Source organism: Pelodiscus sinensis, chromosome 5 (assembly GCF_049634645.1).
Source record: "Pelodiscus sinensis isolate JC-2024 chromosome 5, ASM4963464v1, whole genome shotgun sequence".
Taxonomy (NCBI): Eukaryota; Metazoa; Chordata; order Testudines; family Trionychidae; genus Pelodiscus; species Pelodiscus sinensis.
Window position 1 is genome coordinate 76,485,001 of NC_134715.1, and position 14,023 is coordinate 76,499,023.

Sequence of the window (14,023 nt, forward strand, 5' to 3'; positions counted from 1 at the left end):
TTCATGACTAGTTCTTAAATTGAATTACAGATCAATCAATCTCACTTTTTCATAGATCTGTGTATCTTAATATTATCTAGGCTTTTCAATATTAACTAATGCATGTAATCAACTCACTGAAAAATCAAATGATTGAAGTTGGAAGCTTCAAAGTAAGGCTCATGAATCTGAGTTAGAATCTTCCTTGGAACAAGAACTGCCAGTACGTTTTTTTTTGTTTATACAATGTTAAACGTGCAGGCCATACTCAAGTAATAGAAAGTGTGTGTGTGCACGTGTGCACACTACAGTTTCCTCCCACTTCTCATTTGTTTGCAGTACACCTATGCCCCTTTTCAACACTATGTATACTGCTGCCTCTCACTTCCACTTCTGGTGAAATCTTCTCTGTACACACTGACTTTAAGAACCCATGAGCTAAACTTTTAAAAAAGTAATTTTCGAGACAACTTTGTTGAAATCTGCCTTTAAAATGTAAATTGATCAGTTTGGCAGAGAGGTTTTTCCTAAAGTTTGTGTGCTATTCATGGGCCCCTCCTATAGCTGATTATGGCTGGACCTTGAGACCTATAAAAACACAGACCAGCATTCCCTGATTATTGGTTTAGGCCCCTGACTGATTTATGCTTCAGTCTAGGAATCGTAGGGGGCAACTGTGTGAGGGCAACTGCAAGTGGGCTCCCAGCCACTGGCCATCTGCCAGAAATTAATATGGCTTCTTTATTGAGCGACCAATGCAACTGCCTATTATAATAGGCAACAACTTTATGGCAGAGTTGGATGAGCTGTATGAAGCTGACAGAAAGGGAAGGTGTGTATAACATGCCCTTCTCCTACTGGTTAGAAAAGCTAACAAATATTTCTGCACTCAGGCTGTACTAGTGAGGCACATTTGCAAAACATGTACCCCCTGGAAAAGGGGAGCTTAAAAAGATTAAACTTGCCAGAGAGAAGGCATCAATGAAATGGAAGGGAGAAGAAAGTTAGAAAAGTTGCACTTTTAAGTTAGTGAATTCTATTCCGTTCATTTATCTATCAGGGATGGTCTAGATTTGAGTTTCTGAAAGTGCTCCACAAAACCACTTTGAGAAAAACATTAACTGGCTGCCCCAGTTTGTTTATTTACTTGCACCACAGCCATGGAGCCTCACTGCTCCCATTGGCTCTGTTTCGCTCTTTGCAGCCAAAGGGAGCTGCGGGATGTGGCGTGGGCCGGGCCACCACTTCCCGCTGCTCCGCTTGGCTGCTAAGAGTGAAAAAGAGCCAATGGGAGCCGTGAGGCTCCGTGGCCGCGGCGCAAGTAAGTAAACAAACCGGGGCAGCCAGTTAATGTTTTTCTCAAAGTGGTTTTCTGGATCACTTTCAGAAACACTGGTCTAGACAGTGCTTGGTCCTGCAGTGAGGGCAGGGGACTGGAGTTGATGATCTCTCGAGGTCCCTTCCTGTTCTAGTGTTCTATGAGTCTATGATTTATGTTCTGGAATGTTATGGTTTTCCTTGACAGACCATCTCAGATTTCTGTAAATGGAAGGAGGAATAGGACAGCTATTTTGATAACGTACATAAATATTGATGAATATGCTTGGATCTACAGTTAAATAACTGAAAATTCAGCAAAATATACACAAAAGCTTCTAGTGGACAAGGACATTCCAGCCCCAGGTGTCAGGTGTTTTTAAGACAACTGTCGGGGGGCTAAGTCTCCATGAGCATGTTGGTAAGTGTAGTATGAACCCTACCCAGACCAAGGAGAAAGAAAACTCATGCATTTTAAAGCTTGCCTTGCCTATGACCTCTCTGTATACCAGCTCTCCACATTCCAGTGTGTGCTGTATGCTGTTTCCCAAATCCATATTTATAAAAAAGTGTGACCACACCATTTTTATCCTCATATATCTCCATTTGCTATCCACACACTTCAGGTTACACTGAAAATTATCCTTGATGTAAACCTCTTAACGATGTTGTTCCAGCCTCTTTCAATGACCTTGTCCTTCTACTTCTCTCACATAATCTTGCCCCTACTGGTGCATAAGCTTCCTTCCTACACAATTCCTGATGCTTGAAACACCCATTGTGTGTCTTTCTGCCTCAGCAAGTCCTCATTACTTCAGATTGTGTTGGGAAACAGCCTTCTGCTTTTAATGCTATAAAGGAATTGTTTAATTCTGTGAAGATCTTTGGGAGCCAGTTAAAAAATGAAAGCTGTTGTAATAAGGTTGTCTGACACCTAAGGCACAACAGAAACTGCAGAAGAGAGAAGGAACCAAAATATGCCGTGATGCTTATTTTTGTTTGACTCACAAATCAGAAGTAGGAAATCCATGTGTGCATAGACTGGCAGCATTCTGAACACTTCCAATGTTGGGGGAGGGGCAGGTTTGAGGAGGGTGAATTAGGAATATACTTTAACTTGTATCTGACCTCTAGTCTTAGCTCCTTCTCAGACAGGGCTGAAAGAGCTGATATTTCTCCATTGTCTGTTGTCTTTGATTTCTAATGTGGTCCTTAGCTACTGGTTGGTTGCTATAATTACTTGTCTTAGTCTAATAAAACAACATAGCTAGATTGCAAACTCTTTGGCATAGAGGCTGTTTTATGTTATCTGTATCTATAAAGATTAGCACAAAGGGGCCTCAATCCTGATTAGTGCTATTTCAATACAAATAAATACACAGTAATGATATACCCACCCCAGGTAATATCTTTTATTGGACCAACATCTGTTGGTGTGACAGGGAAACTTTTGAGCCAAACAGAGCTCTTCTTCAGGTCTGGGAAAGGCACAAAGAGTGTTACAGTTGTATACAAGGTGGAACAGACTGTTTAGCATATGTCTAAACACATATTTAATTAACACATATTTCAAGGACCATTCAAAGTGAAATGACTCAGTAACATCCCTCTAATCATAGGAGAGAATAAAAGGGAGGGTAAGACAACTGGGGTACATTGTTAGTATGTGTCAGATCATTGGAATAAGCCATAAATCCAGTATCTCTGTTCAGTCGATGATTTTTAGTGTCCAGCAAAGCTATGAATGCAAGCTCCCGGCTCGTCTTTTGAAAGTGTTGTGCAGGTTTCATTTAAAAATGAGGACCAAGTCATATACAGAGTGACTGCTTTGTGAAAAGAGTTTACACACAAGTGATGAGGTGCTTTAGTCTTTTATCATTCTGCCGCCCTCCCCCCTGCATGAGTTAATTTGATTGTCTGATTTACCCACATAGTTGTAATTGGGTCATTTAGTACAGTAGATGAAATGATAGGTATGTGTAGCACTCATGGATCTTCAAAGTATGCTGTGGGAGGCGTTGATCATTGTAGCAATAATATATCTGCAAGCTGGGCATTTGTTGTTCTGGCAGGATCTAGAGCCAAGCTGAGTTCTTCCTTTCTCCCCCTGTGACTGGAGGAGTGTTACCTTGAACGGTTCCTTGAAAAATGTGTTAACTACTTATGCTAAAAATATCTGTTCCATCTTGCATTTAGCTGAGTATATTTCCCAGACATAAAGAAGAGCTCGGCATAGATCGAAAGCTTCTCTCTCTCACCAGCACAAGGTGGTCCAATATAAGATACTACCTCACCCACTTAGTCCTTCTACCATTTTGAGACTAATATGGCGACACTACCACTGCATAAAATAACTTGTGTGTGTGGCAAATTAATCAGTCTATATAGCAATTTTGTCTCATTGCTTTTCACAGTGGTGACAGACCCCTTATGAGCAGTGTAGCAGGAGGAACTAATCCATCAGCATTTTAAGGAAGACTGTGCTATAATCCATCTTTATACAATGTATATAGAAATGCGGATTATTTAGGGAGAAAATTTCAAAAGCACATACGGCCTAACTGTTCCCACTGAAATGAATGGGAGTTTTGCTATTGACTGAAATGACAGCAGGGTTAGGCCAACTGTGAGCACTTTTCAAATTCCAACTCTAAATAATTTGCCTGGTCATAGGCAAATTTATTTCTGTGCATACTGTAAAAAGATCAATTATAGCACAATCTCTCAAAATATTACAAGTCAGTTCCTGCTGTGTTGCTCATCGTGTGAGAATGACACTGAGTCACTGCTGTGAAAGGAAGTGGCTAAAATGACCATACATAAATCATGTGAAATAAATAAACTACAAAACACGGTATAGATCAGAAATAGGGAACCTATGGCCTCTGGCCTGGATCTTGGCACCCGCTTCCTTTGATCCAGCTTGTGAGGCTCAGGGGTCTCCCCTCCCTCCACAGAGGGGGAAAGCAGTGGCAAGTAAATGCTAAAGCCCTCGCATGGCCAGATCTGCCTGGTGGGGTAGGAAGAAGCAGCTTTGCACACTGCAGTCTCCCCTCCCCCCAGCTAGGGAACCAGCAGCACAGGGAAGCTAGCTCAGGAACCTGCAGGCTCTACCCTAATTACTTCCACTGGCCAGGAATCACAGCCAATGAAAGTGGCAGGGGGTAATGCCCGCAAAATAAACACATATCATCTTATTCTGAGCTTCTGACCCACTCCTATGGTCAGAGGGCATTCTCTTCCCCACCCAGTCCCATACTTCCTCCTGCTATCCAGTATGGAAAGCTGAGCCTAGTTGCCTGAGTAGTTCCAGCTGCACTGATCTCCCAGACCTTAATCCTTTCTGTTGGGTATGTCAAGTACACAGGAGAGAAGGGGTTTTGAATCTTGCTCTTCCTGAGTGGATCCAACTCCAGTAGCTGAGTCCTCTGGAGTAGCAAACACCATTGTATGTAAATGCACTGGAGAGAGCACTTACCGTGGGTCATCAGCGTCCCATCATTTAGGGAACAGAAATCAGCATTTCTAGTTTCTGTTTGAAGAGTGCTTCATGCTGGCTAAGGCCAGGCACCAATGGCTAAAACTACAGACTGTTTTTTTTTATAGTATGTGACCACCAGAGGGGCACATGAACTATGAATAGGATGAAAGACTCCCGGGGATAATTTTGGAATTCCTTCTGTCCAGGGGATCACCAGACATTTATTTAAATAGCAAGTTATCTGGTTTCCTAAGGTAAAAGTCACCTACTGATGTAGAGAACTTGGTATTCTTGAGGCTTGTATGAGTGCAAGAGGATGGCCACATGCATGGTATGCGTAGTCCTAGGGATAGGGGTTCCACGACCACCCCACCCAAAAGAAGAAGACAGGTGGTGGTGGTTGGGGACTCCCTCCTAAGAGGGACTGAGTCATCCATCTGCCATCCAGACCTGCAATCTCGAGAAGTGTGCTGCTTACCGGGAGCTCACATTCAGGATGTGACCAAGAGTCTTCCAAAAGTGATTAAACCTTCGGATCACTACCTTCCTGCTTCTCCATGTAGGAACTAACGATACGGCTATGAATGATCTTGAGTGGGTCACAGCAGATTATGTAGTGCTGGGAAGAAGGATCAAGGAATTTGAAGCGCAAGTGGTATTATAGTTCATCCTCCCTGTCAAAGGAAACGGTCCGAGTAAGGATCATCAAATTGAGGAAGTAAATGCATGGTTGCACGGGTGGTGTCGGAGAGAGGACTTTGGTTTCTTCGACCATGAGACTCTGTTCCGGGCACGAGGATTGTTAGGAAGAGATGGGATCCACCTAACCAAGAGAGGAAAGAGCATCTTTGTGGTCAGGCTTGCAAACCTAGTGAGAAGGGCTTTAAACTAGTGTCGTTGGGGGACGGTGACCAAAGCCCTGCGGTAAATGAGGAAGTCAGATACCAGGAAGAAACACAAGGAGGAACGAGCAACAAGGGAGGACCCCTGATTCGGATGGAGAAGGTAGGGTGATCAACTGGTTACTTAAGGTGTTTGTACACAAATGCAAGGAGCCTGGGAAACAAACAGGAAGAATTACAAGCCCTGACCCAGTCAAAGAACTATGATTTGATTGGAATAACGGAGACTTGGTGGGATGACTTGCATGACTGGGGCAGGATTCTCCAGGGATGCTTACATGAAGGGGAAAGGAGTCTAGGAGAGCTGGCAGTATTTTAAAGAAGCCTTATTAAAGGAACAGGAAGAAACCATTCCGATGTGCAGCAAGAAAAGCAAATATGGTAGGCGACCAGATTGGCTTACAGGGGAAATCCTTGGTGAGCTTAAACACAAAAAGGAAGCTTACAAGAAGTGGAAACTTGGACAGATGACTAGGGAGAAGTATAAATATATTGCTCAAGAATGCAGGGGAATTATCAGGAAGGTGAAAGTGCTATTGGAACTGCAGTTAGCAAGGGATGTGAAGGATAGTAAGAAAGGTTTCTACAGACAAGTTAGCAATAAGAGGGTGATCAGAGAGGGTGTGGGGTGTCTCAACCTAGTGACAGATGATGTGGGAAAAGCTGAAGTACTCAATGCTTTCTTTGCCTCTGTCTTCATGGAAGTTGGAACCTGAGACATGATCATGGGACAAGCCCAGGGTCAGAGTCAGGAGTTAGGAATCAGAAGTTCAGAGGCAGACACAGACTAAAGATGGAGTGGAGAAGGCAAGGGGTATAGCAGGGCTGGACAGGAAGCAGATCTGCCCCAGCTGTAGGTGTGGAACGCATTGAGCAGATGATGTGCTTCTGTTGCTGGAGGGATTAAATGGTAATCTGTTGCCTCTTCTGACCAGTACAACTTCACTTAGCATGGGTTTATGGGGTCCAGATGACCCCGTAGAGAGTAGCTCAGGATGAACTCTGAGCCTGGGAGGGGCAAAAGGCCTTTTGTTTATGTTGAGACCTTTTATTACACCACTATCAGGAAGCCCCAGTGCCACAGTTTCATGGTTCACAGTGTAGTTAGTGCCTGTTTGAGCTATTGGTGACAATTCTCATATGCCAGATCTAGCCTTACACAAACCAACTCTTGCTCTTGTTTTGCTGCCTCTTCTATTTTCTGTCATGAGACTTTCACTTCCTTCTGCTAAAGAATTTGTCAGTATTCCTAACTTCTGCCTCCTGAGAGGGTGGATTAACTACAGCAATTGAAAAACCCCTTTCATTACTGAGGCAAGCGCCTACATGATGATGCTACAATGGCACCGTTGCAGCACCACAGCTGTATGACTGTGCCACGGTAGTGGCTGTGGTGATGTAAACATACCCTAAAAAGATGGGAGGAGATGGAATCAAGGAGATGTGAAAATTGGCCAGGTTTGAAGTGTGTACATTACATTTTATTATATAGTAACACATATGGTTTCAATACAACTGAAGGTAAATGCTCTCCAAAACCTTATACCTGGCCTTCATGCATGTGTTAATAAAGCAAAGTGAATATTTACTTGCACTGGTAGTATGAAGGTGTGAACACCTACTAAAAACTTGACTACTTGGGCATGCCCTTTAAATAGCTCTAACATATACATTTGGAATTTGCACTTCCAAATCCCATGGCCTCAGTGGCTACAAATTCTAATACTGGCACACATGTATGTTTGAGATTATTTAAAAAGCACAAACAAGTGTAAACATGCATACAGATGTTTTCAATATGTAAGCAGAAGTAGGTGCATGCCCAAAATGGAACATGCACAAGTGAAGACTGTCATTTATAAGTTTACCCTCGCATACAAAACTTTTCATAGAAAAGATATGGGAAATTCATACTTATTGTCTAAAGATTAAAAGGACCTTTATTAATTGTTCCCAGTATAAAGTCTCAACCTTGCAGACTCCGCACAACAAAATTTAGGAGCTTGATGTACATAAGAATTACAACATTGGGATCAAGTATCAGAGGGGTAGCCGTGTTAGTCTGAATCTGCAAAAGCGACGAGGAGTCCTGTGGCACCTTATAGACTAACTGAAGTGTAGGAGCATAAGCTTTCGTGGGCAAAGACCCACTTCGTCAGATGCATGTACATGCATCTGACGAAGTGGGTCTTTGCCCACGAAAGCTTATGCTCCTACACTTCAGTTAGTCTATAAGGTGCCACAGGACTCCTCGTCAACATTGGGATCCTAAGCTTTCAGCAGCTAATTGAAAATACGTCTTGCTTTTCCCATCATTAGAGTATTGTGCAAGTTGTGATCATTTTCTATTCCAATTTAAGGACTAGTTTCTTCACACTTTTACTCCAACAAGTAGTCTGCACAGCTTGAATAAAAACATATCTATCTTCTATCTACAGTGCTACTCACACGATAAATGGTTTTCAGGATCAGACCCTAATTTTCCCAAATAAAATATCACGTAAAAATGTCATTTTTAATCCAAATTTGATCCATATCTCAGCCTTACGAAATTGAATAGTAAAACCTCTATAAAGCAACTGCCTCTCTCAAAAGTATTCTAAGCTATATATAGTATCTGCAAATGCAGTATGTTCTTACACAGGTATTAAAAGCATCTATTACTGTTTTTAGAAATCATTAGTTTATACTTACAAGTTTATCATATTCCTTAACACTAGATATATACATGCAAATTTTTATCTCACTGGTGTACTCTTCATAATATAATATACTAAGAAGTGTTTAAAGTGCAATTAAGTTATAAATAAAATGTGCTGATAGTATCATATAGTCTTAAGTGTTATGAAATAAATGAAATAAAGAAGCACATTTAAGAAATCAAAGCTTGTTTAGAAATGTTATGTAAGCCTCTTAGATTAAACAAAAAAATCTACTAACAAATGAGAAATAAAACATTTAAGCTGAGTACCGAGAATCAAACATGGCCATGAACTGGGGGTATCTGACATTTCCATCTTCATCAAGGGGGATTCTGTCAAGTAGCAGCTCAAACTCTTCATCAGTAATCTCCACGCCAAACCTGAAACAAACAGCAGTTAGCAGCAGTCACTCACGGAGTTCACTTTTGGGTCAACAGTACCCACAATACCCTAAGCATATGGCTGCCATTAACTCTTTGTTATTGCTTCGGTCCTCAAGATCAAGAGCACCACGTGAATATCAGAGGTTAATCAGGGTTTTGATCGCTTCAGCTTTCTCAAAGAAAGAAATTCTACTACAGAATCCCGCATTGGTGGGGCACAGAAATAGAAATACTAGCATATTGAACTGTTGCAATTGTCCTCTATAAAAAGTTATTCATTACACTAAAACACTGGTATTGCTGAAACTAGTTAACTCTGAAAGGCCTTTCATTTGGACTGTTTAGCATGAAAGAAAATGTAGAGAAAAAGTGGCTTTTCGAAAAACAGCTTCTTAATGCTTTTGGAAAGCATTTCATAATGGCTTTAAAGACATTTTGCATACAAATATTTAAAAAGTGGCAGTGTTTATTCATCAGCAAGAAAGTGTTTTCATCTCTCAAGAACAACCAAAACATAATCCTCGAAATACTGGCATAAATAGGAATGACTTAAGCAATAATAATGAACAAGGCATTCATTCATCATTTTGCAAAGCTGGTAAGACACAGCTGACTTTTGGGGGGATATGCTTTCCTTTTGCAAAGGCAATGAAAGCATACACTAAACATAACATTTATATGTTATTTTGATTTTCATCACCATCCTTTGGCATTTTATATAACTCTAGAAAATACTCTCTAGGGGTATCATTTGTTCTAAACTCCACAACTACTTCTAGAGAGTTCTGACTCTCAAACATTTGGAACAAGAAGAAAGGCTGATTTTGTACCATGTTTTCTCTGACCTGGTTTATTTTTCAGGAAGTCTATGGAAATGGGCAGAGTCAATTGTTTTTTGCAGTTGCTCTCAACAGATGCTCTTTCACTACAGCTTCACTAAGTTACATTTACAACTCAGTATTGCTGATATAATGAGACTACATCATCAAAGAATAAAATTAAGCAATTACTCATAGTCTTTTTTTCCCCAAATGAAGAATAGAATATGAAGCCTAACCTAGCTACTATGATCCAATAAAACCAGTTTCCAGAGAAACCATTGTGATAATTAAATCATGCTGCCATGCCTTTTGGAGATAAATTATTGGGTATATGATCAAAAGTAGCATTGGTTACTACTGAGGGGACCACTAGGACTCAAAGGCTATGTCGACTCAGCAGCATTATTTTGGAATAACTAACGTTATTCTGAAACAACATAGTCCACGTCTACACAGCAAGCAGTTATTTTGACATAATGTCAAAATAATGGCGAGCTGGAAGACTTCTTACTCCGACTCCTGTTACCTTCATTATATGAGGAGTAAGGGAAGTCGGAGGAAGAGTGCTGTATCTTGGACTTCCTGCTGTGTAAACAGCGCCTAAAGCTGAGTTAAGCTATTTCAACTTAAGCTACACAAATGACGTAGCTCGAGTTGTGTAGCTTATTTCAGCTTTAGCCCTGCTGCGTAAATGTGCCCAAAGGGCTGACCTGCAGGACTGGGGACTTAGTACATTTGAGTCACTACTTATTTTAAAATGAGAACCATCTTCAACAAAAGATGGATAATCTCCAACCAAAATAAATCATACAAAATAAACTAAGTCTAGTTTCTGCTGACTGGAGGGGTAGGGAAAGAGAGTGAAATTTCATCTCTGTGTCTTTTATCATTTTAGTGGCTGCTAAAATACCTCAGTAGTGAGAGCCACATCAGATAAGACACAGTGATAGGCAGGCAAACATGTTTCCCAATCAAGGCCACATAGAAGACACAAGGAGAGAAAAAACAGCAACTTTTCAGTAATTTAATATCAGAATTTGTCATTGTTTATATAAGTACATTACAGTCTGGGGAAAAGTAAAGTAGAATTCATAGTATTACGGAAGTAATCTAAGCAGCAGGACAACAAAATAGCTATGATCTGTTCAAAAGAAATAATAAATCTCTTCACTTGGACTTTCATAGAATCGTAAGGCTGGAAGAGACCTCAGGAGGTCATCAAGTCCAAGTTGAAGACTATCATATCGCCCCTCACTCTCCTCTTCTGAAGACTAAATAAGCCCAAATCCCTCTGTCTCTCCTCATAGGTCATGTGCTCCTGCCCCCTAATCAATTCTGTTGTCCTACGATGGACTTTCTCCAATGCATTCACATCCTTTCTGCAATGGGGGGCCCAGAATTGGATGCAATATTCCAGATGTGGCCTCACCAGTGCCAAATAAAGGGGGATTATCGCTTCCCTAGATCTGCTGGCAATGCTCCTCCTACTGCATTCTAATATGCCATCAGCCTTCTTGGCTACAAGGGCACACTGTTGATTCATATCCAGCTTCTCATCCACTACAATCCCCAGGTTCTTTTCTGCCAAACTGCTGCTTTGTCCCTAGCTTGTAACTATGCTTGGGATTCTTCCATCCCAAGTGCAGGACTCTATGGTTGTCCTTGTTGAATCTCATCAGATTTCTTTTGGCCCAATCCTCCAATTTGTCTAGGTCACTCTGGACCCTATCCCTGCCCTCCAAGGGTATGTCTACACTACCCCGCTAGTTCGAACTAGCGGGGTAATGTAGGCATACCGCACTTGCTAATGAAGCCCGGGATTTGAATTTCCCGGGCTTCATTAGCATAAGCGGGGAGCCGCCATTTTTAAATCCCCGCTGCTTCGAACCCCGTGTAGCGCGGCTACACGGGGCTCGAACTAGGTAGTTCGGAATAGGCACCCTAGTCCGAACTACCTAGTTCGAGCCCCGTGTAGCCGCGCTACACGGGGTTCGAAGCAGCGGGGATTTTAAAATGGCGGCTCCCCGCTTATGCTAATGAAGCCCGGGAAATTCAAATCCCGGGCTTCATTAGCAAGTGCGGTATGCCTACATTACCCCGCTAGTTCGAACTAGCGGGGTAGTGTAGACATACCCCAAGGTATCTACCTCTCCCCCTCACTTAGTGTCATCTGTGAACTTTGATAATAGCAATGGGAGGGTCAGTTAAAAACTAGGAATGATAGTATTTTACAGCTCCTTGACACTCTTTTCCCTGTGTTTCCAGGTGTAGAAACTTCCAACAGTCTTTGGGGAGACAGTGATTCACCTAGAAAACTCTCCAGCTCCTCTCTCAGCAAACCAACATCCAAGATCCCCATGAAACTTCAGTCATCAACCAGAGACACCTCCTTCACTTTTGTCTCTGGACGATTTTCATATGCAGTGCAGCATGGTGCAAGCAATCCCCAGTTGTGAGCCCTGCTGTGTCCCTGCTGGAATGTCATACTCTTCTGCAATCAGAGGGCAGCTGGCAACAGGAAGGTAGCTGCAATAGGATTTCCTCCCAGATCCAAAGGTATTGAGGGCTGTAGGCAGTGCTTAATTTGTAATGAAAGAGGTGCTGGGGCTCGAGCAATTTTTTAAATGTCATAACTGATGTGGCAAGCCCAGAGATGCTGGGGCGAGGAATCGTCAAGCCTAGAGGTGTCAGGGCTCAGCCCTGGCAAAAGCAAGCCCTGGCTGTAGGGGTGGAAGACTGGCCCTCTCACGTTGTTGAACCATGGGGAGAGGGGAGGATGATACCACAACACACGAGATATTCATAGATCCATAGGGTCAGACCCTCAGCTAGTGAAAACTGAGTTCAACTGAGCTACAATAGTTTGCACAAGTAAAGGATTCACAAGTCCCTGAAGAATCAAGCCAGCTATCCAAAATAATATCCCTGATGTCAGTAGAGTTTCCCTGAATGTAGGCTGGTGTCATTGAGATAGAATAGTGTGTATTGGGTGAGGCCTCAAAGACTGGAGTTGGCACAGAAATATCAGTGGAAGATTTCTGGACCTGACAAACCACAACCAGAGGACGTTCACAGAAGATCTGTATATGTGTCTTTCAAATCAATGGTGAAACCAAAGTCGCCAGAGTCCCTGTGACTGTGTGCAACTTAGATTAGCTTCCAGATCACCAAACATGACTGGGCACAATGAATCGGGTCCTGAACATTTGGCCTACTTACCTGCCCAGAATTTTTCTTCTGATGAAGGAATGGTGTGTTGTGTGTAGGACAGTGGGGTAGAAAGATGGGGCTTTGCAGACTGCTGAAATGTGCCTCATCTTTCTGCCTTAAATACTACATCTAAGAATTAAGGAAATATAAGAGAAAGGTCTGGAGAAAGTAAGCACTGGGAAAGAGGTATATTGAGTCTATACCAACCTTGTATTCTGACATTTTATCCATTATTTAAATTCCAAAGACCTATTTAATGTTACTGATCCCAGGATTTTAGGGAACATGCTGTGACTACATTACATCCATTACGCCTACCAGTGTGGAAAGAACCGTTACTGAAGTGGACATTTTGCATATGCCAAATTATGCTAAATAACAATATTGGACTTTTCATACCAAAAGGACCCTTAATGCTTTATAAACTAAACCAATGCATGCAAACCCAGTAAGCACAGTGATCATGTCATCCATCACTGAAATGCAGCCACTATTTATTAATACCCAGCAGCACTGCACAAGAGACGAATCACAGAATTCTCTGGGGCACATTTACAAAGGCTGGTGTAAATGGGTAAGGTTTGAGAAACAGATATATGTTGGCTGGAGGATTAAGTCCATTTAGATAGTCGCTGATACAAAATATGAGACTTGTTAACAGAGAAGTCGAGGTGAAATTATAAAGTAACTAATCATCCCTGAATTAGGGTCTCATTAAACCATACGTGGTGATGAATCATTTCTGTGCAAGATTCCAGCCAATTCACAAGCCAGGAACAGATCTGGTGATGTCAGTCTTAGAGGAGACAGAACAGGATGCCTGTATTAACTTCACAGGAAACATAGCATCTCAGTCTAATCAATGTCACTTCATGGCTTGGAACTCTCCTCTGCCTGATAGTATCCAAAATAATATCCCTGACAAAACAGAGGCAACGGGCACCATTTCTACCCATCCTGGCTAATCACCATTGATGGACCTATCCTCCATGAATGTATCTAGTTCTTTTTTGAACCTTGTTAAAGTCCTGGTCTTCACAACCTCCTCTGACATGGTCAGATTGACAGGCAAGGAAGATCATGTGAGAAGCTGAATTTTGGACAGGCTAGGCCAGAGATGTGGAGGTATCAAGGAGAGAGCAGAGGAGCGTGCAGTAATCAAGTCAAGAAACAATTACAACCTAATACACAACTATCTGGTCTGAGCACGAAAATTTGGTAGGCAAAA

At 42.0% G+C, this 14,023-nt stretch overlaps 1 protein-coding gene across 5 annotated transcripts in view; it reads right to left on the bottom strand.

Moving 5' to 3' along the window:
• Nucleotides 1-14,023, bottom strand: part of LOC102445674 (EF-hand calcium-binding domain-containing protein 6-like) — a 90,491-nt gene that overhangs the window by 41,477 nt on the left and 34,991 nt on the right. For all 5 annotated transcript variants that reach the window (XR_012904265.1, XM_075930304.1, XM_075930305.1 and 2 more), the window contains one exon: nt 8,651-8,761. Coding sequence is in view for 4 of the 5 variants with exons in the window: in XM_075930304.1 (XP_075786419.1) it covers nt 8,651-8,761 (111 nt within the window). In the remaining variant the exon portion in view is untranslated. The remainder of the gene's footprint in view (nt 1-8,650; nt 8,762-14,023) is intronic.